The 23,433-nt window shown below is 35.6% G+C and overlaps 4 protein-coding genes across 6 annotated transcripts; 1 reads left to right on the top strand and 3 right to left on the bottom strand.

The window, feature by feature from the left end:
- Nucleotides 1-692: 692 nt before the first annotated feature.
- On the bottom strand, nt 693-14,092 carry LOC119991175 (insulin-degrading enzyme-like 1, peroxisomal). 2 transcript variants are annotated; one of them, XM_038837423.1, is made up of 27 exons: nt 13,867-14,092; nt 13,673-13,748; nt 13,327-13,394; nt 12,831-12,922; nt 12,672-12,745; nt 12,537-12,580; nt 11,695-11,746; nt 11,243-11,365; nt 11,045-11,157; nt 10,728-10,890; nt 9,421-9,513; nt 8,767-8,852; nt 8,017-8,103; nt 7,095-7,198; nt 5,979-6,081; nt 5,720-5,815; nt 5,445-5,634; nt 5,301-5,362; nt 4,658-4,762; nt 3,567-3,768; nt 3,156-3,364; nt 2,799-2,923; nt 2,655-2,706; nt 2,500-2,586; nt 1,384-1,506; nt 917-1,174; nt 693-862 (listed from the first exon to the last, which is right to left on the bottom strand). In XM_038837423.1, exons 1-26 carry the CDS (start codon nt 13,984-13,986, stop codon nt 917-919), a joined length of 2,907 nt encoding a protein of 968 aa, XP_038693351.1. In that variant the 5' UTR covers nt 13,987-14,092; the 3' UTR covers nt 693-862. The 2 variants fall into 2 exon arrangements, with proteins under 2 accessions (XP_038693351.1, XP_038693358.1); XM_038837430.1 differs by lacking the exons at nt 12,831-12,922; nt 13,867-14,092 and having other exon boundaries at nt 693-1,174; nt 12,672-12,793; nt 13,673-13,717.
- Nucleotides 14,093-14,669: 577 nt separating this feature from the next.
- On the bottom strand, nt 14,670-16,539 carry LOC119986429. Its single transcript, XM_038830991.1, has 3 exons — nt 16,381-16,539; nt 15,708-16,208; nt 14,670-15,323 (listed from the first exon to the last, which is right to left on the bottom strand). Exons 1-3 carry the CDS (start codon nt 16,466-16,468, stop codon nt 14,803-14,805), a joined length of 1,110 nt encoding a protein of 369 aa, XP_038686919.1. The 5' UTR covers nt 16,469-16,539; the 3' UTR covers nt 14,670-14,802.
- A 1,596-nt stretch (nt 16,540-18,135) lies between these two features.
- Nucleotides 18,136-19,587, top strand: LOC119995609 (NAC transcription factor 32-like). Its single transcript, XM_038842120.1, has 5 exons — nt 18,136-18,216; nt 18,434-18,512; nt 19,105-19,262; nt 19,368-19,397; nt 19,510-19,587. Exons 1-5 carry the CDS (start codon nt 18,136-18,138, stop codon nt 19,585-19,587), a joined length of 426 nt encoding a protein of 141 aa, XP_038698048.1.
- Nucleotides 19,588-20,541: 954 nt separating this feature from the next.
- LOC119988701 lies at nt 20,542-22,587 on the bottom strand. 2 transcript variants are annotated; one of them, XM_038833853.1, is made up of 3 exons: nt 22,496-22,520; nt 21,108-21,205; nt 20,542-21,005 (listed from the first exon to the last, which is right to left on the bottom strand). In XM_038833853.1, exons 2-3 carry the CDS (start codon nt 21,196-21,198, stop codon nt 20,860-20,862), a joined length of 237 nt encoding a protein of 78 aa, XP_038689781.1. In that variant the 5' UTR covers nt 21,199-21,205; nt 22,496-22,520; the 3' UTR covers nt 20,542-20,859. The 2 variants fall into 2 exon arrangements, with proteins under 2 accessions (XP_038689781.1, XP_038689771.1); XM_038833843.1 differs by having other exon boundaries at nt 20,580-21,005; nt 22,505-22,587.
- Between the last annotated feature and the right edge of the window lie 846 nt (nt 22,588-23,433).

Genomic DNA, 23,433 nt, shown 5'->3' with positions numbered 1-23,433 from the left:
AAATTATTAATGTGATGGAACATGGTAATATTGGAGATTTACGTTATTTGTTGAAATAATGATACTGCCCAATTCTTTTATTTATTCTTTTACTTTTGCTTATTTTTTCGCTGTAAGTGCATAACTTTCCACAGTACCAACACTATAGATTTGCATTCATTCTTTTGTTTTGGGAGATTGTACTGGTTAAATTTACTTGTTATATTGTTTTTCACGAAACTACAGTATATGCGTGGAACATAAGAGGAAGGGCGATGGTTTTTTTAATTAATTTATTTGGATTAATGATCTAATCAACTCGACCAGCTGTGTATTAAATTGCATAATAAGGCCGGTGATCATGGGGAGTGCATTGATGAGACATTGAGACTCCAACTCCCGCTCCAGCTGTGTATTTTTTATATGAATCAACTCCAGTTGTTTGTCCAAAAAAGTAGGGTGGACATTTGAGAGGACAGTAATAACTATAACCCTTCCAGCGCAAGGATCTTTCTCTAATTTGACCAAACTCCTTCTGCCCTGCGAAGTGCGAACCCAATAACACAAGTCCATTTAGGGACTCAACAGAAGATTTATATAGACTTTACATGATTTGTTTTACAGATGTGTCACGTTACAGAAGATGCTTCTGTCAGTAACTAAAAGCCTCCATCAAGAATCACATTGAATTTTGTTGAATACGAAAGAAAACATTTCTAAATAATATGAATCCAGTAAGAAGCCTTTCCATAGATGTTGGCAAAACAAATGCAGAAACAGTAGGAGTTGCACATATGCATAATAGTTCTTGGATCCAATATATGTTACAGTATAGAAACTTATTTGGTGACATTATGAAGTCAAAAGGGAAAGAAATCATAAACTATAAAATGCATTTTCTTCATCAATCGAAGTTGAGGTTCAAAGTTTCCGATTCCTATAATTTCATTTGACCAAACCCTCCTTTGAATGAACCATACAAAGACTGGGATCTTCTGAAACTGAAAATATCTTCTATGCGGACTGGGTTGGGTTGTTGATCGGTTGCTGCACTCTTATCTGACGCATACTCCGTCAAATGCTGGGTCCCATAGACACGTACACTTAATGTCTTCTTCCGAGGAGCACCGACTTTAACATTCTCATCAAAAAAATCTATTAATTCTTGTTGCGCAAGCTGCCTCAACACTGCCACCTGTTATAATAGATCCCCAAGAAATCAATTTTTTTTTTCCCTGATGCTATAGAGCTTTAGTATAGATTAAATGGTAAGATTGGGTCAAATTTTGCAGAAATATTTCACTCTCTACATCAGAATTCTGAGAGTGCATAAATGGAGTATTATGCTATACCAAAAGGAGAATAATTTTGCATATACAAAATAAATTAGAGAAATGTTCATACCTCATATTCTCTCCTATCAAACTTGAGGGTCCCGTCAGTGATTTCTTGCCAGTAAAATCTAGATTCTTCCTTTAAGTTCTTGTGCTTCTCAAGTTTCATATCAATCAATGCATTCACGTTGCTCTGCAGCAGAACCAATATAGGTGTTAGTTTATGGTTTAGGAGCAGATCTCAATCCTCAAGACTTATGATGAACACATGGGTTGTTTACAAGAATAGTAGAGAAAACACCCAGCTACAACTAACAAAAGACCCACAAGTTCGTGCAATAAAAAAAAGTAAATTATGAAACATAGACTAATAAGGAAGGAACATGTAAGGTATTATTATTCAATACTCCATAACTAACCGTCTTATGACTTGAATCCACCAAATAGCCAACACCATCCAAAATCATTTAAGGTACATAAGAATTCACAGGATTTACATGATTGGGTTCGCAGAACCAATTAGCAACACTTCAATATTATCCTTCAAAATATTGTGATTAGTGTCAATTTTCTTATTTTAATTGTTCCAGATTGCTAAAATATGCATAAATGATGCGAAATGCTCAAACCCAACAAGTTAACTTTGGGTTGAATGGCAAAGTAACAAATCTTAACATTAATTTATTGGGTTGAAAGGCAAAGTAGTTAATCTTAACATGGTAACGGAGCAGGAGGAATTGGGTTCAAACCTTAGTTTCTAGTTTAAACCCCCATTTGTTGTTGCCCGAAGTATGCGCCTTAGTGTGTGTTTGTTGTTGCCCCAAGAGAAGGCCTTGTGTGAGAGTAGCCGTAGTGTTGGACATTGTTTGTTGTGCATGTGTTAGGCCGTTGGATTGCCCAGGCCAACAAGTTAACTGATTAGGTTAAATGGTAAAGTAACATATCTAAACACAAATATTATTCTGTCATCTTATATCTATAAATGATGTGAAAGGTCCCACCCCAACAAGTTAACTTATTGGGTTGAATGGCAAAGTAACATATCTTAACACAAATATTGTTCTGTCATCTGACAGAATCATTCAATCTGACAGAATCATTCAAATTGACTCTTTCAACACCACGCAGCTCTTAACAAACTGTGCATGGTTAAAAAGAAGAATATTACTTATCTAAGATGTCTCACCTTGAATTCATCATTGGTCATCTCATAAAGTTTACTTTCAAACATTTTGAGGAATGCCTCGACCCTCAAATCAATTTGTCCAGGATCCTGTCCAGAGTGACAAGATGAGTGTAAAGAATCAAAGTTGAGGCAAGATAACGAGCATAATGACTCACCTTCACTGTGGATTGAATAACAAAAAGTGCTCCACGAATACCAGAATGATTCCTAAATAGAAAACAAATTTCATCCAAGTTAAAACTACATAAGCACACTCCAAGCTGGGTGCAAAAATCTAGGGAGAACCAACATATATATACCTTTGAACAAGTGCCGTAATATATCCAAGTTGCTCAACCGATCTAAGCTGGTGAAAAGCTGGTTGCTTTGCAACTAGAGCAAAAAGCTGAAGTTTCACATTCAGCAGAAAATCATCTCGATGAACCTAAAAGATTCAATAACAAGGGTCAAGCAATATACTAGGGATAAAACCTTGAAACATTATACATTAAAGAAAACCAAGAATTCCAAGTTATGCTCGACATATGTTATACAATTATGTGCAATTTCTATCATCCAAAAATAAGTGGATAAACCAGCATACATAATACATTCTGTCACAGAAAACTAAAACACTAAGGTAGTATCTTTCTCTTCTGCTCGCAAAAAGCATTGACCTGAATATAGTGGACCAGAGCCGAGTTTTCGTCAGTTGGATTAGAGCCTTGGGCAGGGTAAAAGTAACTCATCCCCTTCTCAAGCTTAACAACTCGATGAGCTAAATGCTGTGATGGGAATAAAGATCGGCAAATGGGGTTTGGACCTTTGTAGAAAACATCTTCAATATGCTGGATCATAGATTCTGCTTCACCAGATTCAATATTACCTGATAGAAAATAATAATGAAATGACAACAAAACCATGTCACGGATTTCCACCAATTTCACATATGGATTCATGTAGTTGGCCCCAACATTGTTTGGGATAAATGTGTTGATGAAAACGATTATGGTGACATCAAAACCAAAACCAAGAGAATGGTTGCAATCTTAGAAACACTAAATCACAAGGCTGGAAAATAAAAAGACCTGCTATGTAACACTCCAAGAAGGCTCTCGAGAGCATCATGGGAGCGAACTTAGCAAGATCTTCAGCTTCAAGGTAAGGAAGAACTTCAAGTTGTTCCATCCAAGGCCATGTGTTGTCCTCCAGTATTAACGAGCAGTAGTACATTGCCTGCTGATAAGGTTGTTGGAACTTGAAATTTTGGTAATCCTTTGTGACCATTTCCTGATAAGAAACAGTGCCAATTAAAACTGTCAAAAAAATTTATACAAAAATTTTTAACAGAAATATCTCTCCACTTTCTTGATGGATTCAATTACAGAACAAATCCAGAACAAAAAACTTGTCCAGAGAAAGGAAAAATAAACGAGGAAGGAACACAGATGAAAGTATCACGTCAAGAAGATCCTCCAGTAATAAATGATAAAAAATAACAATGATTTTATATATGTCACATCCATCAATTAACGTTTGATATGATGTGAAAGTTTTAGCATGATTGGTTTTATTTAGCATGTTTAGCCATTCTCTAGATAGAAGCTGATAACATTGATGCATTAATTCAAGAAATGGAAAGGGAGGGAATTCCTGCAGATGAGTTCACGTTGACGTGTTGGCTGTATGCTTATGCACAGGAAAAGTTTACTGAGAAAGCTGAAGCTGTTATGCAGAACATGAGAGAAGCGGCTATGGCAAAATCATCAGACCCTTATGGTATATTGATCAATCTTTACTCTGAAACAGAGAATCAGATATTATTAATGCATTAAATCAAGAAATGGAAAGAGAAGGAATTCCCGCATATGAGTTCACGTTAAAGTGTCAGCTGGATGCTTATGCGCAGGGAAACTCTACTGAGAAACCTGTAGCTGTTATGCAGAAGATGAGAGAAGCAGCTATGGCAAAATCATCAGGCCCTTATGGTATATTGATGGATCTTTATTCATAGACCTCAAAGTAGTGAAACTTGAGGCCTAAGTGACAAAGCTTGCATAGCTACTGAAGCATTACAGCAAAATAAAATCACAGCATAGAGTAAGAATAACAAACCAAGAGTAGATCCTTAATTCTTTATAAAATAAAAAAAAAAGGAATAAGAAGCATAAACCACTACCTTGATCACCGAAAACCTATCGGGATTTACTTTGAAGTTGGCGATTTTCTCAACAACAGTTTCCAGCAAGATCCTCAATTTGTGATTATAGCCAATCACAGTCACCTGTGATGGATAGGGAGTGGGGAAAAAAGCATGTTAACATATGTTGAAGGCAAATAAGAAGGTAGGAAAGCTGACAAGAACACATTAATGAATGTTGAAAGCAATTCCGTAGGTCGTTAAATATCGAAATGAAACAGGATAAAAGTGAATAGAGACATCTTCAAATTTTTTTAAGTTTTGGTCCACCTCCGTTCATCCACCTTTCAACTTCCTTTTTTATTTAAGAAATAATCATAATCTGAATATTGTAGCATACAAAAAAAAAAGGCTTTGTATTATAATTCTCTCAATTAGGTTTAAAAACAATAGAACTCACATTTCCATCCAGCACCATAAAGCATTCCACAACTAATCAGGTAATAAAGTGTATAAATATTTGGTAATATTGATTTTTTGTATTTCTTGCAATAGTCTGTTGTTGGAAAAGTCTATTCTCTTCAATAAATAGCTTAGGCAGGCATTGTCAACAATTTTCCACCATGTGCAACTACAAATCTAGAAAAACATATTCTAAAAAAGTTGGACTGCAATGATATACCTGGAAACCACTATCTGTGTTGTGGATTCCATAGTACAGACCAGCAACCTGAGCATAATAAGCTGTAGCAAGGAAAATAAGATAATTATTTGTGAGCAATTGAATCAACCATTCATTCAAACCCAGTTTTCTCCAAAATTTTACCATAGTCATTTAAGTAATCCATCAACAACCGCGTAAAAATATCAGTAAGAACTACTGTTTCAGGAGAGCTGCTAGCATGGGGACAGTTGAAATCTATCTTTACATAAGCCTTGGGAGTAAAGAACATAGTATCTGGCTTGTACCATAGCCAAGAATAAGAAGACTTTCGTAACAGAACAGGGTGTTTGACCTGTATCGAAGGAAAATCATATGAGAACAAAAAATTTACTGAAGAAGATTATCAACTGAAACTAGGTAATGACGTTTCAGCCTACTTTCTCTTGCACATCCTTGAGCGACAAGTCAGTGGGGATGAACACATTAGGTGCTGGTAGATGCAGCTTTTCATTAGGAGCAGATAGCATCCATTCCTGCAATCGAGGAAAGCAATATCTTATAACCATCACATTTTGTCAAAATGTACAAAAAGAACAATAATTACAATATATCTGCAGAAATCAGAGCTTCTAATCATCAAATTCCGGAAAATGATCAAGACATCCAAAAATCTGAAAATAGCATCCAACAACAAACCTGAATTATGGATCCAGTTAGCTTTTCAACAGTAAATGCTGTTTGATACCACGGTTCAACCATGTCAGTATGACCTTTAAATTTCTGCGACTCCCAGAAGATTCTGCACAGAAGATAACTTATCAGAGGAAGTCCAATGACTTAATCATATCAATATAACTCAATGGGAAATGGAGGATCAACACATAGTACAATTCGAATTACGAGCAGAGTGATCGAGTTCCTAGCATTGATGGACACATCAAAAGAAAATAAAGAGCATTCACAACTGATTCCCATGACTTTACCACATTAGCATATCTTCGCATGAGATAGAAGGACTGAAGAACAATAGTTGGATAGCTCATTTTAGATAAAGGAAGGTATTATAGCATGCTTAAAAAGTATTAGGATACATAAAACTTTTTCTTTGGCTTTTGCAGTGTTATGATACTAAAACTATTATTTACTAAAATTCATACTGAAGTTCACTATCAGCTGTACATAGCCACATAGGTTTCTACTAGATTAATGATATTGGTATTTCTTCTAGTTTAAATTCAGAAATCCACTGATTATACACTTCAAATTCCAGGGGCTACATGAAATAATAAATTAAGGACCAGATGATATATCATTGCACTTGATAGATGACTATCAAACTGAAGGACATGAGTAATAGAACATGCAAACATCTAATTTTAACCACAACTTTAATATTCCTGAGCATTTATAAGCTGACCTGACACTGTCTGGAAGGTATTTAGGTAAAGGAAGGTATTATAGCATGCTTAAAAAGTACTAGGATACATAAAACTTTTTCTTTGGCTTTTGCAGTGTTATGATACTAAAACTATTATTTACTAAAAATTCATGCTGAAGTTCACTATCAGCTGTAGATAGCCACATAGGTTTCTACTAGATTAATGATATTGGTATTTCTTCTAGTTTAAATTCAGAAATCCACTGATTATACACTTCAAATTCCAGGGGCTACATGGAATAATAAATTAAGGACCAGATGATATATCATTGCACTTGATAGATGACTATCAAACTGAAGGACATGAGTAATAGAACATGCAAACATCTAATTTTAACCACAACTTTAATATTCCTTAGCATTTATAAGCTGACCTGACACTGTCTGGAATAAGCTGATCCAGCACCGTTTGAATTATGTCTGGACTGTACTTAGAAGGCAAGGATGACCTGACTAGCCAATCTTCTGGGGGATACCACTGAAAGAAACAAACATCATACATACTTTAGTTATAATTTTCTTATTTTCCATTTCTTTAAGAATTGCTAATAAGCAATATCTGAAATACATTGAACATTCATAGAGTAATTGTAATAAAAATTAGAAAAGTATATATTTCAGCAGAAAATGTCTGGGAGCTGTCTTCATTTGCTTCCCACAATTTTTTTTCCTTTTTTTCTTAGATAATAAAAGACACTAAACTTTACACAATCCCCCTAACCCCCCTCCCAAATAGAATATATAGTCTTTACCAAACAGAGTCTCAAGCAATCTTTTTCAACAAAAAAAAGAAACAGATAATTAGTGGTTTTTTAAGTTGTTTGTGTTTCATAAATATTTTAGTCCAAGATTGCTTTAAAACTCAATGAATTTTGAAATTAAAGCCTTTCATTAGTCATTGCTAAAGTTGTCTCCATTTCTATTGAAATTCTTCTCCTTCTTCCATAATTTATCTCTTCAATCTCAACTTCTTAACCAACATCAAAACAATTTTCCCTAGCAGTTCTAAACGTAACCCAATGAGATCATGTTCCTGCAACTCTGACAGTTTCTTTTCAAAGCATCTCACTGTCTCATAACTGTTTCATTTTGATATAGACATCTTCAACAAGCTAAAGCGTAATTTCATATAAAAACTTTATCAAAGAAAGAATACAAATAATGTTACCACTCTAGTGGATATAATTGATTGATTTCTTTGAGTGGAGTTGTTCGAATCTGAGGGGCACCTCCTAGGTGCCTCTCTTAATTGATGAAATCCTCTTTTACAAAAGTAAATATAAAACTTTACTATACCTGCATATTTGATGAAACTTTAACCACATAATCAATCGGCTGGATTTTGTCTTGATAATGGAATCCGGTCTCACAAACAGCTGAAAGCTTCATTAGCATATGAAGATGTTTCAGAATCAATGAAGAAAAGTGAAAGAGAAACTTGCTGCATGTTGGAATTTATAAAACTAACTATAATTGGAGATGAAAAAAGAAATAACCATAAATCTATTATGATTGCACTGCAATAAGTTAACATGGCGTGAGGAGTTTTTAAGTGAGCGTAAAGCCGTTGTTCCTACCAAGATAGCCATTCCTATCAACCACTCGACTTTGATTGCATCAATCTTTTTATAGCATACTGCATACCAAACAAATCATCATACTTGTGCTGCAATAAGTTAACTGATGGACATCTCTATGTAAATGCAAGTTCTACTAAATATTTTAGAGGTCTCTTGTCTCTCATTTTCCTGCTAAGTAACCTCACCACCATTATCCATCTCCGTCTGCTCTCTTTTTTTCAACAATGTGTACACTCTAAAGCAGTGACACTGACATTAAATTTCCTAAAAGATAAGCATTTAAATTCTGAACTATTAACTTAAAGAGCGGTTGTCAAGAGACTATTGCCATTCCAGAACTTCAACTAAACATCTCAATTTACATCCTCGTTCGAAAATAGAGGGTGTATGGGTGAGGAGCAGCAGTCTATAAGCAATAACCTGTATACATGTTCTAAGCAAAACCATATTTGATGTCATTGCATACCTCGTCAAATATCCATTTGCAAACACCAGACTGCTGTAAAAGGTGAATGTATTTGAATAGCAGGCCCACAATATCTTGCATATGCTCTGCAAGTCAATGAAAAAAAAAAATTGTTTTAGAGAATACATCAATTCTAGTCATCAGGCATAGGATTCTTCCCAAATGAAATATAAACAAAAGGTTGCACCATCAACACGACATTAAGTCCATGACCCATGGGTTACAAGTATATCAGACATATATAAAGTAACAACATTAAAAGCAAGCTTTGATCCCAAATGTTTTTGGTTGGCTACATTAGTTGTCTAGCAAAAATTTTCTTCCGAGGATCAATTAATTATCCCATGGACAAAATCTTATTTTGTCTGGTCATTATACATACGCACATCATTTTCAGCCTTTTTTTTTCTTTCTTAGAGGATCTCCTACATGATTTTATAACACTTTTCCCTTCCAGAACACGTGCATCCCTACTCTAAACCGTAATCAAATCAACCTAAAATGCTTCCCAAAACCCTTGATTGAAACTTCCTCCACCTTGAACCAGTTGTCTTTATTATTATCTAGTCTTTCCTCTGCCGTAGCTCACACATATAATTTAATGCTCTAGTTAGTTTTACAAACATAAAGCAGAGCAGAAAACAATGTACTGACCATGGCCAGCATCAGTGAGATCAATTGCTACTTTGAAAAAAGAATACTCTTTTGTCCAGTCTCCTTCACCCGCAGACAATGAAGTAGCCCATCCTGCAATTTTTTTAATCCACAGTAAAGGGAAATCAGATGCTTCACATTTCAAATATACTGAAAAGACTTCACCTTACAATAGATTCAAAAAGATGTATCACACATCCTCAAATATAAAATATGCTTCATTTATTGAGCCTTGTCCCAGCCAAGCAACTCAGCCAGACAGCCAAAGTTTTTGGATTTACTGCTCCCTTAAACGAAAACGGAAGAATGAGGCAGATAAATATGTACATAGTTACTTACTTACATGTATAATTTATCATACACACACAAGCATGAAGAGAGTGCAAGAAAAGAGAATTCTCATAGCACAGCATCTGCATCCGCATCCAAATGAAAGACAAAACTCTAAACTCCACCCTCCAAAATCAGTAGGCAAACGATTATTGCTATCGTTCATTTAGGGATTAAGAAAAGCTATCGTTCAAAATAACAAGTACATAAAGGAAACGACAGCCAGTGCACAAGGCTCTCACTATGGAGGTGGGGCCTGATGTATGCACCATAACCCTGGCTAGGGCTGTAATCGAGCCAAACACTAGCTTGTTCAAGCTTGGCTCGCAGTACAAAGCAGTAGGCTAGAGTTCGACTCGAGCTCATAAGTGGGCTTGAGCTCAGTTCGATCATGGGTTCAAAAGCTCGAGCTCGATTTGTAAACTCGCCATAACGTATCAAGTTCGAACTATTTTACATAATTTATTACTAATACACATAATTTCATATTACATATAATATATCAATAATTTTGTAAATATCATTATATATATTTGAGCCAACTCGCAAGCCTACCGAGCTGAACATCATTTGTCTCGAAAGAAATGAACTTAAATTAGATTCAACCTCAGCTAGAGCTCATGAATTCTCGAACGCGAACCAAGACTTATCAAGCTCGACTAGCTCGAACAAGTCTTGGTTGGCATACAGCCCTAATCCCGGCTTTATGAAAAGGAATAAAGGATGTTGTGGTAAAGCAACTTTACCACTAAGCCAAACTTGGCATGTATGGGCTAATAAGATGCACAATTGTCAAAAAGATGTGTCAAATGTATATGTTAATTAAACAACACATGAAGTTATTGACCTGTAGAATGATGCAACTCAAGGGGTAGTAATGAAATATATGCCAGCTATGAGTTCTACTCTTAAGAATGCAAATGATATCTGTCGGAAAACTATTAGCCTTAAATATGTTAAGTATGCAGAAAACCTACCCAATGCTTTTAAGACATAAAACAAAGATCCCTCTCCTTCATGGCCAATAAGATGACCAAGATACCTGCATGGTCCTTCCTTGTAATGAATAATGCCTGGAGTTACTGGCCATACAATTCTCAGCTTATGTCCTTGTTTTATAGGGACTGCTTTCACAAGTATCTGAGGTAAAATGCAAAATGGAACAAAAGAAATAAGTCTAGAATGTTTAAAGCCTTTCCCCAAAATATTCCAATGCAAAATCAAACTTCCAAAACAAGACATCTGCAGAGCAAAAACGGCAACCCAGAATAAGAAATGCAACCGTATATGCTACCTGCAAATGTTCTGATGTGCAGGGCTGACCAGGAAAGTAGAAACAACTTCGGTCAGTGTTTCGGATTTCCTGGAACCTCTCCTCCACAAGCTTTTGGATTTTATCAAGGCTTTCTGAAAATACGACATCAAGGAAACAATATCATTACAACTAAAAGAAACAAAGTGATAACTATGAACTGCAAGCTTACTTCCTAACCTTTTGCATATACCACCAAATGCATGAGGTTGGCAGAATAATGCTCTTCATAAAAGTTAATAAGCTCGTGTCTTGTATCCAGATTTTTGGATTTTGGTTTAGCTTCCAAAGTATCCCAATTCCCTATATTTTGGACAACATTAAGCACAATTTAGAAACAGAGACACAACTATCCATCTATTTTTTTAAAAAAAAATCAATATTTTCTCTCAAACACATGGATAAGACACAACTAAGAAAGAAGTATCGATATGAACAAGTAATAAAGATCGTAGTGCCTCTCAAATGGCTATTACAATATAAGAACGAGCAAATATCCAAAATGCAAGCACGTACTATAGCTAGCCAAAGCTGTTCAATCGTGTATCGTAGAGTGTATTGATACTCTATTATTATTTTTTCGCATCGTCTTGCGCGCAACTATTAAGCTAGCATGGATAAAAGATGCTGACCTGTACTAAACTTATGATATGGATGCCCTTCATCGCTTAAATGTTTCTGAAGCTGTACACATTACATGGAAAAAACAGTTAGAAGCACATCACTCATAGAAGCACCAGTATCAAACATATTAGAGGATAAGCTATATGGTTCATAGTTAATCAACATGAAAATGGTGCAATATTAACATAAAGTACATACCAATATGATTTATCAACTTAAATCAAATCATTTGAAATTGTTAATTTAAGCACCATTTATTCGGTATGAATTTTTAGTCATATACAGCAAAATCAATCATTCCCTAAAACGACCCGAAATCTGATTCACTGATGACAAAATAATAGCTTAAATACCTTTCTATAGTTCCCAATGTTTTTCGCTAAGAAAGGACACGATGGGTAATGTACTGACCTTGTAGGTCATAAATCACAACATATATTGCAACATAGAAAGCATTCCTCAAAATTACGGATGGCCGAAATAACTTGAGAATCTGAAACGCATCCCAGATATTATACTACAGTAAATTCATGCCAACTCATAATCTGTCAAGCTAAGATGTCACTGGCTTTGAAAACAAAAATCTCAGTGACGAAAATAATTGAGAATTCTAAAAAGCGTTCTAAAATGCCTTGATAGTAACCATCTATTTCCACTTTCATTCTGCTCTACCAGCCTCAAGATAATCACAATATGTATACAGTATACTCATAATGTTAACCAATCATCGAAAATCTTATCATCAAATATTCACCCTAAATTCCATTCTTAAGGAATCTGTAGAAGTTAAAGACCATTTATGCAATGATTATATGGTAGGAGATAAGTTTGCAAGTGCAGCAAACAAAACCTGATGCATACGCCAAGCATCAGACAACAAGTTCTTCTGATTCTCTGTGAAGGGGAAACAGAAAGAACTTATCATTAATAATAATTCAGTAAAAACAGACAAGTATTAAATTAGCTACAGAAATTAATGGCTAACCAGAATCAACAGCTTTGATTTCCCTCGTGGTGGCATCAGCCGACATCAAAGGTTTAATAAAGAACTGCGCAAATCTGAACACCATCGTAGGCAACAACCTGGCTCACTTCCCTTTTCTAAAACTATCAATGGTTAACAAAAAAGAAATTCAGCACCTACCTGTCCAAAGCCTCATCAAAACAATCAGTGTTGACATCAAAGAAGTAATTGGTGTTCTCTGAAGTTGTAAAAGCATTGGTGCTCCCTCCATGCTAAGTATCAGGAAGAAAATCGCATAAAAACATAATTTAATTAGCAAATAATCTCAACTGTGTTCTAAAACAAAAGCTGATAATTATTATATGTTTCAGAACTTCTTCCATGTTCAACACATATATTCATGTCCAAACATGTACCGTCTGTCAAGCATGCACAAAGGTTCACAGAAATCTACTCTTTACTATTATTGGCATGTAATTTAGTATCTCATTTTATTATAATAAAATTGGGTGATATTAATTGTGTGCCTTGAGAAGTCATCACTCGATCGCTAGATTATTTGAATCAGCTTTGCCACTTAATATGTGATCTTAAGTTCCTCATAGCACAATCATGGATATATTTCATGAATTCAGATGATAAATTAAGAAATCTCCACAAGTTGTAAGGTAGTTACCTCTGTAATGTACTTTGAGTAGCTATCCTCTAATGGATATTTCTCACTTGCATAAAACAGCATATGCTCTGCATTGGAGAGGAGAAGAAACTAAAGAATAAATTCATATCCTTGAAAAGAAACTCATTCAATTCGTCCATTACAGCAAACCATAAATTCTTACAGCTAACACCAATCATATTTCAGGGCAAAAAAAACCATACCACAACGATAAAACAAATTAACAAATTAGAATAACACTCAGACAAGTTTGAATCAATTTTCAAGGTAGAGATAGCTTCACATTTTCTCATCCAAAATGAAGCATATTCGAAACATGGACATAAGTAACTAAATAGATCGTTACCAAGGAAATGTGCGAGCCCCTCGAGGCCAACAGGATCGCTGAATGATCCAACACTCACACTCATGGAAGCTGCACACTGTAAACAAACAAACAAAAACAAAAACCACAAATAAAACAACAGAGGAGATCAATTTTGATGGTAAACTAACCAATTATTGAATAACTGAGAGAAGGCGATGCAGTTGAAACCGTACCTTATCGGTTTCCGGATCGCTGATGAGGAGGACCTCGAGAGAATTCCCGAGAACAATACTCCGGTACTCCCTGTTGTCCGTCCGGGCCTTCACTATCTCCGCCTCCACCCCCGCCGCCATTATTTGTCGATCAGTGAAACTGGTTGCTCAGTCCGATTGTCAATGAAGCGAAATTTAGATGAAAGGAAGACTTGTGCTCTCTGGTTTAGGCGAGATGACCAAGACTCATACTTGAGGTGTACAAATAATCTATAGCGCACGGTTTCTGTGTGGTAGAGTGCATCTTCTTAAGGTGTAATCCGTTCATAAATTGATTTAGAGATTTAATTTTATTTTTACAGGAGATGGTAAGTACCAAGTAGGCTCTAGGCCTTACATTACATGTCAAAAAGACAAAAACAGAGGAAATATTTTTGATCTTTTAAGTTTGGTTGTGTTTTAACTTTTTAATGTATTTATTGGAATAATCATTCAACCCCTCCTTCAATTCATTTTTGATTTTTTTTTTCGAGTCCTACTCGGGATCAATATTTTCCGATAACATGAGTTCACATATGAAAAAAATATTTTCCCACAGTTTCACTAGGGATCAATATTTTCCGATAACATGAGTTTACATATGAATTTTTTTCATGAGTTTGCCCAACATATGTTAATCATTATTAGTATGTTGAAAAATCTCATAAGGGAGCCAACTCCAGATGATGATGACCCTCCACATATCTTGAAATTTAGATCATTAAATAAGCTAATACCATTATGACAATGATGTAAAACAATATCATATACCGTAAAGAAAAATATCCATCAAACAATTAGGTAGCCACCATTATATTATTACGAACTTTTCTTCATTGACCATTGAAAACCAAAAACCCTCTTTAAATTAACTCAATCTAATCAATCATCAAACCTTGTAGCATACCACTATAATCATCATGAAACAGGGGAAACCCTAACATTATCCAAAACAGGGCCACACATGTGGCCATAATCATGCAACTTGGTATGGTAGTAAGGACTGTAAAATGTTATTCTTGTCCTATAAGAAACAGCCTGGAACTTGAGACTTGCAATCTTAGATCCACCCTTCCCCTGTGAAGTATAGGGCACTTTTAGGGTTTCCTTACCGGCGAATGCTTCAACCATCATCGATCCATGGCAACCGTTCTTTGCATCGCCAATGGTAAATGTGAGAATGTAGGAGTTGTTAGCAACTGTTCTAATGATTTGGGCAATGGCACTTTCTCTCCCTGCAACAAGTTCAATGGCATAGAATTTGGAGGGGACATGGAAGTGCTTCTTGTCAATGTACTTTACAGGTTTGAGTGACTCTATTATCCAGCCAGGGAGTGGTGAAATTAGGTCTTGTAGCTTTGGAGGGAGGAGGACTCCAGTTGAGAAGTTCTTGAATGTGTGAGGACCAATTTCATAGTCACCATTCTTCACTAAGTTCCCTGCATTAAATAAATAAATAAAATTAATTATAACTCTATTTTTGTTAATTTCTAACTGAAACAACTACCCAACAAGATTTACCATCTTTTTATTTTTTTCAAAGAATCTAAATAGGGGAATAGGGCAGCTTGCCAGCTGTTCTAGGGTAGTTAGGGGCATCATTGGGGTGAGGGACATAGGCCACTGCCTAGGCCCCTAAATTCCCAAGGCCCCATACCAATGTTATAATAGCTCAAATCCATTTGAGTTACATACGATATTTAATTTTTCTTTTCAAGGGAACCTCTTTATTAGAGTGCGTCCCAAGGCCTCCAAGACTCAGGTAGGGCAGTGAGGGAGGGTAATCCTAAATTCAAAATGAGGAGAATAATGTAACACCATACCAGGAGTATACTTGAGAGGCAGCATCTCCTTGATTGCAACAGCATCAACAAGGGGTCCACAAGTGGGGTCCTCTTGAACACCAGGATTGTGGAATGTGACCTGCACAACACTAGAAGCTGCCTTAAAAGCTACAGCATAGGTATCACCACCATCACTGCTGAAGAGAGTCTGGACTGGGACATCAAAGGACTGACCAGAGACTAAGATCCTGATCACCTCATCTTGAGCACAAGTCCTCGTAGCACCAAATGTTATGGAATAGATGGAGCCCGGTTTGAGACCAGTCAGGGTTTGAGAGATGGAGGCCTCATTACCTAGCCTGGCTGCGTGGACCCCACGAGGAATAGCAAAATAGAACCCACCTGGTTGTGGCCCACCTGAGACATACTCCACCAAACCATTGATTTCCCACTTGGGTAGCGAGTATTTTCCTACGATCACTCTTTTCTTGAGATCTGATGGCTTGGGTGGTATCTCAAAGTCACCATTATCAAAAAGTCCTGAAAAATGAACCAACATTATATACATACTATGATACACACAAAGTATGTTGAGTTGGGTTTTGTCCAGATAACTCTACAAAAATCAGTAGTCAACATTTAATCATATACAAAACTAATACAGTAAAATGCATCAGAGACATAAAAAAGCCAAGAAGTGGAGGTTACTTACTTTCAAGAAACTTTGGAGGAGGAGCATAAGGTGAGGCATTGCAGAGGGAGATAAAGAATAAGAAGCAAAGAGAGAGAATCAGAGCCATTTGTGGATAGCTGTACTGAAAGAAGCAACTAGAAGGACTATAAATATAGGAAAGTGGGAGAAAAACCTCTGGTGGGTTCCAGAGCAGATGCCGAGAAATCAATATTGTGTTTAGAATTTTGGTCTTTTAGACACAAAAGTTGGTAAAAGAGAGAAGATAAGGACGGACCCATGTTAAAGTGGGCATCAACACCACCTAAGGCGCTCGAGATGTGTCTGTTTGTCTACATGATGGTTTATATTTTCTCTCGAATTTCCACATTTCGCCATAATTGTAGGTGTTGTGACCCCACAGGACTCTCCCATAAGCTGCCGTGATTTGCTGTCTAATCTTGGCATCTCAAAATTCAAGTTTCAAGCAAAACCCATGTCATTAATCACATGCTATCACTGTATCACATGCCTTTTGCTTTACATATATATATATAAATATAAATATATATGGGTCAGGGTGGGTGGGTGTGTGGACCTGGGAAGATTTGATCAAAATCCAAGAACCAAAGATGTACAAGTTTCGTACAGGCTTTGACTTTAATTGTTAAGGCATGTGCCAGTGCCCCATTCCGTGGATCTGTAAAATGACCGGTGAAAAGAAATGCCAAAAACCTTGCCTAAATTCAACTTTCAAGTAAAAACCATGCATGTCATTACTCAAAATCATGTTTTTGACATCTAAATATCTACATGTATAGTAAATCATGCAGAGGATTGAGTGAGGCATTTTGTCGAACACTTTATGTGCTCCATGAACAAACAGAAGCATTTACAACATACATACATACAACTCCAAAAGCATTGCTATAAACGCAATTACTAGTTGATATCAAAATCAAAAGTTCACCACAAAACAAAGAGAAATAGCAACAAATGGCTACAAATTAATAGACTATTACTCAACTATAATTCAACACAACATTCATTAATAAAGTCACAATATCCTCTTAAGTCTTACCGAAGAAATACAATAGAATCTCTGTGACTGTAAGGATCACCCAGGGACTAGACCCACAATATTCTTTAATTTTTTTTAAAATTTTTTTAAGCTAAGATAATTCTAGTAAGATAAAAACCAACATACACAAATGTAAACTTGCTTTTTTTTCGCACTTGAACCAGCCTGTCTTAAATTCCACTCAAGCAAACTGCAAAAGTGGATGTGATCATGTATTTTTTTGTTGAAAATTAATTAAATTTATCAAGAAAAAGATACTAAATAAGATGAACGGTCGGATGAATTACAAATAACATTTTTTTTTAATTTCCTGTAATTTTTATAATAAATTTAAGATCTAACGATTAAAATCACTGTTTACATTTATTATTTTTAAAAAAATTAAAAACAAATGGTCCACAAAACAAAATTACGCACAGGCTGTTAGTTTGATGCACTTTACACTTACGTGCGCCAAACCCTTTCGCTAGTGCATCCGCTTTAAAAAATAAATTCACAATTTATTGCCCTTTTTTTATAACAAAATCAGTCATTAATTAATTATTTTTGATACCCAACGTATCTTATTTTCTTATTATTTTAATGTAAACTTCCTTACTTTAAGGAATTACAAACATATTAGAATTAGTAAATCTCTCTCCTACTCATACATAACACCTACATTGCCTTAATCCTCTTTCTTTCTCTCAGCTTCAATAATTTAACAAATTATTATTATGGAGGACATCAATTGGGAACTTGGGGAAATTGTGAACAACAACCATGTTAATGGTGGTGATGGTATAGCGACAGCTACAGTAATAACCAGCTTGTTCTGAGTAATATGAATTACACGGAATAAATTTGTTATGACTATAATAATTTTGTTACGGAAGGTAATTCTTATACCAATGACTTCTTCCTTCATATTAACGACCCAGAGGGAGATATGAAAAAATGGCATCATAGAGGCAGTTTTCTCCAGCTTATCGGTTTTGCCCTACGGATACTGAATTGATTCTGTATTATTTGAAGAGAAAGGTTTACGACCAATATTTCTTTCCTATAATTTGTGATGTTAAGCTCTGTGAATACCACCCTCAAGTACTCGCTGGTAATTATCCAATTCCTTCTTCTTTTTCTTCCTAGTTTTTTTTTTTTGGAATTATAATTTTTGTTGTTGATATTTTCGTTTTGATGAACCAGATAAAATTTTATTGATGAAGAATTAGAAGACAAAACAAAATATTGAACCCAGATGATTTTCCAAGTCCCCAAACATGAAAAACAGCACCTACCGCAATTTTTTTTTTGATAAATTAGAGAAAATTTTATTGATAAATTGTTGTCTTGATAGGTTAAATCCTATAATTATGTTATTGATTTAGTGCAAGTAATAATTTATGAATATTTAATATGTATTCCATTCCTTTCTTATAGAGATGTTTTCTATAATATTGCACTTCTTAAATTTAGTCTATACAGCTAGTAGTGGCTTTGATTAAATTCTATATAATTATCTTTATTAGTTATTACATGATAAATAAATTTTCCTTCTGATGTATAGATCATGCCAAATATATCCTCATATATATATATATATAAACAATAACTGTGTTGCTTCTTTTGTATGTACGTAAATATGGTGAGTTTTGTGACAAATGATATGAAAATTTGAATGTGATTAATTGATTGATGATAATCAGATACATTCGCGAGGGAGAGGGAGGCATGTTGGTACTTTTTCTCCCCAAGAAATAGGAAATACCTGAATGGAAGCCGGCCGGACCGAGCCGTCGGAGAGAATGGAAGTTGGAAACCTACCGGTGTCAATGCCGAGATTAAAAACCCCGGCAAAGATTCAGTGATAGGGTTTAGGAGATCGTTGGATTATTATGAAGGGAAAAGTAAAGCTGGTACAAGAACAGACTGGAAAATGTGTGAATATACACTTAATGAACAAGTGTAGAGAAATAGCACAGATGATGATCCCATGAAGGTAAGTAGAATGAAATTCCAGTCTCTTTAATTGTTAATATTTCATTATTTCGCATTTAATTATTAGTATATATGCAAATAATGTTTTTGTTTTGTTTGTAATTGTGGTTTAGTTGGACGAATGGGTGCTGTGCAAAGTCTACAAGACAAGAAAATCCAAGAAAGACAAGGATGTTGATGATATTAATTAGATGGAATTGCTTTAGTTAAGTACAACCAAACACATTAAGATATTGTACGTTTTGGACTCATAGAGATTTATTCTTCATGGTAATCGCTATTGATTCTTAGGCCTAGAAATCACGTCTTTGTGTGAGAGGTGCAAGACCTTTACTTATTTATATCACTTGATTGAGTTATGTCAAATCCGATATGAAATATTAGTTTGTCACACTCCCTTTAACCTACTAGCCCCTCATTGAAATTAGATTCCCCACTTATTCTAATTTGTGTACTTGGAACTACAATAATTCAAGTATATTTGAAACCTATATGAAGAGGGGGAAAAAAATATTTGAATCCTTTATGGTTGATGCCCCCAAACCATGATACAAGAGTCATGATGGTTGTCTACTAAAGAGGGTCAAGGAGCCCTTTCAATCAATTGAGGGTTGAAAAAAAAAAAAAAATCAATTGAGGGTTAAGGATTACGGAAGCCAAATCACATACTTGACTCTGTTTGGTGGAGCCATTATGCTAACATAATCTCTAACAAATCACATACTTGACTCTGTTTGGTGGAGCCATTATGCTAACATAATCTCTAACAGTTACGCTAGCGTAAAAAAAATCTAACAACTGATGTAAATACCTAACATCAATAACGCATCATCATCATCATCAAAATCTTTATCTCAAAAGTTTAGAATCGACTACATGAATGAATTTATGAGAACATTAATAATAATCCACATCCACCATGTGCATTCACTTTCTCCATTCATTGCTATCATCATAGACGTCAATAGCGCATACATCATACATATCAAAATTAGAAGCTTATCCCCAAGAACGTCAAGACAGCACATTTTATGTGCCCCTCACAAACTTAAACATCGAATGATAAGAGGCCCTCAACATTTTCCCCTGGCACATTTAAACAACGAATGACACGCAAGACTCTCACATAGTAACAAACTCCAAACTCCCTGCACCTTAAAAAGGTGGTAAATATCAATTAAACTAGAAATTGCTAGTCAAAAGCCAATCCAAAAGGAAAAAGGTATTACAATAAATATCATGACTGAACTTCCTCAAGAGAACAATCAAACAGAAAATGCATGGCAAGAAAGCAGTACACAAATAAGACGAGCACAGATGTACATTCATCTGAACTAATAGTGGCCGTATCTTCAAGCATCAAAGCCTCAGTCACTACACATTATTTGGCATTAAACATATTATCAATTTATCGGGAAGAACAAAACAAACGAAACCAACGGCAAACAGGATCAAACTGCTCTTCAATCTTCTGGGCGTGTCTTGACAATAAAATTCTGTCGACTGATGGGATTCATGACCACTGGTGGTCCAGCAGTACGAGGCCATGCCTGGAATTTCTTCTCAGTTTCTTCCCACCATTCCTTAGAAACAGTTTTTGGAGTAGTACCTGGATACAAAAGGATAAATAAAATAAAGCAGCAATCAATGTTAAATTCACAGCAGATTGCAGTAAAGTGTCGAGAACACAAACTGTAAGTTTAGAACTTGCCTCCAAATATCTTGTCGTCAGAAATAATTCGGTCACATACATATGCAATTACAAATGATCCAGCCAAAGCCGCTGTGATCTTTGCTGCCATGCCGAAACTGAAATTTGACAAATAACCCAATTACACATTAAACCCTACTATTGCAACTTAGTCAACTTACTCATTCGCAAAACTTCTTTTTTCCTTTTGGAAGCTATTGGTGTCAAATCACAAAAAAAGTTTCTCTGTGATGTATGTTGCAAGAAGGAGTAAATGTAACCAACCTATACTTCACAGGGATGAAATAAATTTGCTTGATACACAGGATTGATACAGGAGATTACCAAAAGGAAAGAAAGTATATCAAAGGAAGCAAGAATATCAAAGTAAGTATCTGAAAACCCTGCAGGCCGCGACATGCATTCACCTAAAAATTTGCAAAACAGCCCACTCAATCCGAACAGCAAAAGGAAGGAAGGGAGAAGACTGAAGAATGACAGACCACATACATATTGGCATGGGAGGTTGAATCTTCAATTTTGCTAACAGCTAGATGTCAGCCTAGTTCTTTCCCATATAAACTTCAGTAGAGAAAGATGCGGCATTATTCATTTCAATTAGAATGCTCCGTATTGGTTTATAATGGGAGCAAACCAAAAAATTTAATTGGGAATTGTTTTACTTTAGGGGGCAGAGGGGGTAAGAAAACTGACAAGTACAGGAACCCTCAAAAGAGTAGCATCAGTCATCTGAATATATAATCGAAAAATGAGAATCAAACTTCCAAGTCCCAGTTAGGATGTAACTATCTAACCTACACCCCACAGATTAATAACACGAATTGACAAAAGAGAACAATGAAAATAACAGCTGCAAATGTTGCATTCCTGCTCCACCAAGACTGTCAAGAGTCTCCATACGCTCACATATCAGACAAACATGGTGTCTGATGCTTCTAGAAAGTTGCAGGCACACCAGTTTCAACATTTTATGTATGTTTTGAGACCAAGGAAAACAACATATTCTCCCAAAAATCAAGACCCCCCATTAAGGATTCATAACTTGGAAAATTCTGTGGCATTTGATTCAAAATAATCATTAAAATGAGTGACTTCTAACAGATAAAAAGAAATTATACAGGACAAAACACAATCACGTGAAGGCCCTTCGGATTGCCAAATCGATGAACACCCCAATCGAAAAACACAGATGTTTGTGATCAACTAACTGATCAATTTCATAACCCCATGTCTCAATCCAAAGGCACAACAAGCAAATGTCTTTCCATCGAATCTTCGTTAATTCAATTTCAATCAGTTTCGGCTATACGTTGATTTATTGACGCAATCCAATAAAACCCAGAAAAGATAAAAACAGATCTGAAACAATTACAAAAGCAAGAACATACAAGACTCACCGGTGAGTCGGTAACAAGTTGTGAATCTCTCCAGCTGATTAGGGCACCACGTCTTGCTCTCGAACTTACTCTTTAGAACTTTTGGCAGCCTCTCGTTATATAAACGAATTTCATGAAACGGTGCGTTTTTGTGTGTCTCTTGACTCTTGCTTGCTAATTACTAGTTTACCCCATCTATGTAAAAAAATTACTAGTTTACCGCTGTTAGATCTTCAGTCTTAACACATCAAAATCCTCTTCATTATATCAGAACTTGTGCACTTTTGTTGCATTTTATTCAAGAAAATACAAACCAGTTACATACTTCTTTCACTTTCCCAATCTAATACATACCAAGAACTTCAAAAGCAATCCAGAAACAACAGTTATACCCCATGAAGTAGAAGAAACTGGAGCTCACATATACATACAAACTCATCAAAATGGATGGAAACAACAACAAAATACATTCTTTGTTTTATCATCAGAGATGGAGACCTCTTGCAGAAATGCCAGAACTCCAATCGACAAGCGAAGAAGCGGGATGAGGATACGCTTCCTTTGGTGCAGTCCCACCTCAAAATAGTGAAAAATTATCCTAAAAAAATGAAATAATTGGGTACAAATATTATGCAGCAATCAGCATACCCAAATCAATATGTTCTCTCCTCTCGTCAGTTCTGGGCTCACTGAGAATAGTACTATATACAATGGTAGAACTCAAATTTTTTTTTCTCTATTCCAGATTGGCTTCCTGCAGATGCTAAAATATACATGTAATACATTAAGGCGAATTCCGGAATCTGCAGAGGCCTTAAGATTCAGAATCAACAACCTATATGCAATAATGATGATTGCTTCTCTTATAAAATGTTTCTATTGGATCAGCATCCAGCAGCTTTTAGGAAATTATCATAAGGATTTGATGCCGGTAATCAGAAGAAGTTGAG

Source organism: Tripterygium wilfordii, chromosome 3 (assembly GCF_013401445.1).
Source record: "Tripterygium wilfordii isolate XIE 37 chromosome 3, ASM1340144v1, whole genome shotgun sequence".
Lineage (NCBI taxonomy): Eukaryota > Viridiplantae > Streptophyta > Magnoliopsida > Celastrales > Celastraceae > Tripterygium > Tripterygium wilfordii.
Note: the sequence above shows the minus strand (reverse complement) of the source record. Positions and strands in the feature narration are given on the sequence as shown.

Coding starts and splice junctions, on each gene's coding strand:
- LOC119988701 (XM_038833843.1), bottom strand. CDS start 21,198: ATGGCAGCAAAGATCACAGCGGCTTTGGCTGGATCATTTGTAATTGCA. Junction 21,006..21,107: donor TGACGACAAGATATTTGGAG/GCAAGTTCTAAA, acceptor TTTTGTATCCAG/GTACTACTCCAAAAACTGTT.
- LOC119995609 (XM_038842120.1), top strand. CDS start 18,136: ATGGAGGACATCAATTGGGAACTTGGGGAAATTGTGAACAACAACCAT. Junction 18,513..19,104: donor CCACCCTCAAGTACTCGCTG/GTAATTATCCAA, acceptor GATGATAATCAG/ATACATTCGCGAGGGAGAGG. Junction 19,263..19,367: donor AAAACCCCGGCAAAGATTCA/GTGATAGGGTTT, acceptor GAACAAGTGTAG/AGAAATAGCACAGATGATGA.
- LOC119991175 (XM_038837423.1), bottom strand. CDS start 13,986: ATGGCGGCGGGGGTGGAGGCGGAGATAGTGAAGGCCCGGACGGACAAC. Junction 11,747..12,536: donor ATGCTTGGCGTATGCATCAG/GTTTTGTTTGCT, acceptor TAATGTGTACAG/CTTCAGAAACATTTAAGCGA. Junction 1,507..2,499: donor TGACCAATGATGAATTCAAG/GTGAGACATCTT, acceptor GTTCTGCTGCAG/AGCAACGTGAATGCATTGAT.
- LOC119986429 (XM_038830991.1), bottom strand. CDS start 16,468: ATGGCTCTGATTCTCTCTCTTTGCTTCTTATTCTTTATCTCCCTCTGC. Junction 16,209..16,380: donor TCCTCCAAAGTTTCTTGAAA/GTAAGTAACCTC, acceptor TTCATTTTTCAG/GACTTTTTGATAATGGTGAC. Junction 15,324..15,707: donor GCCTCTCAAGTATACTCCTG/GTATGGTGTTAC, acceptor TATTTAATGCAG/GGAACTTAGTGAAGAATGGT.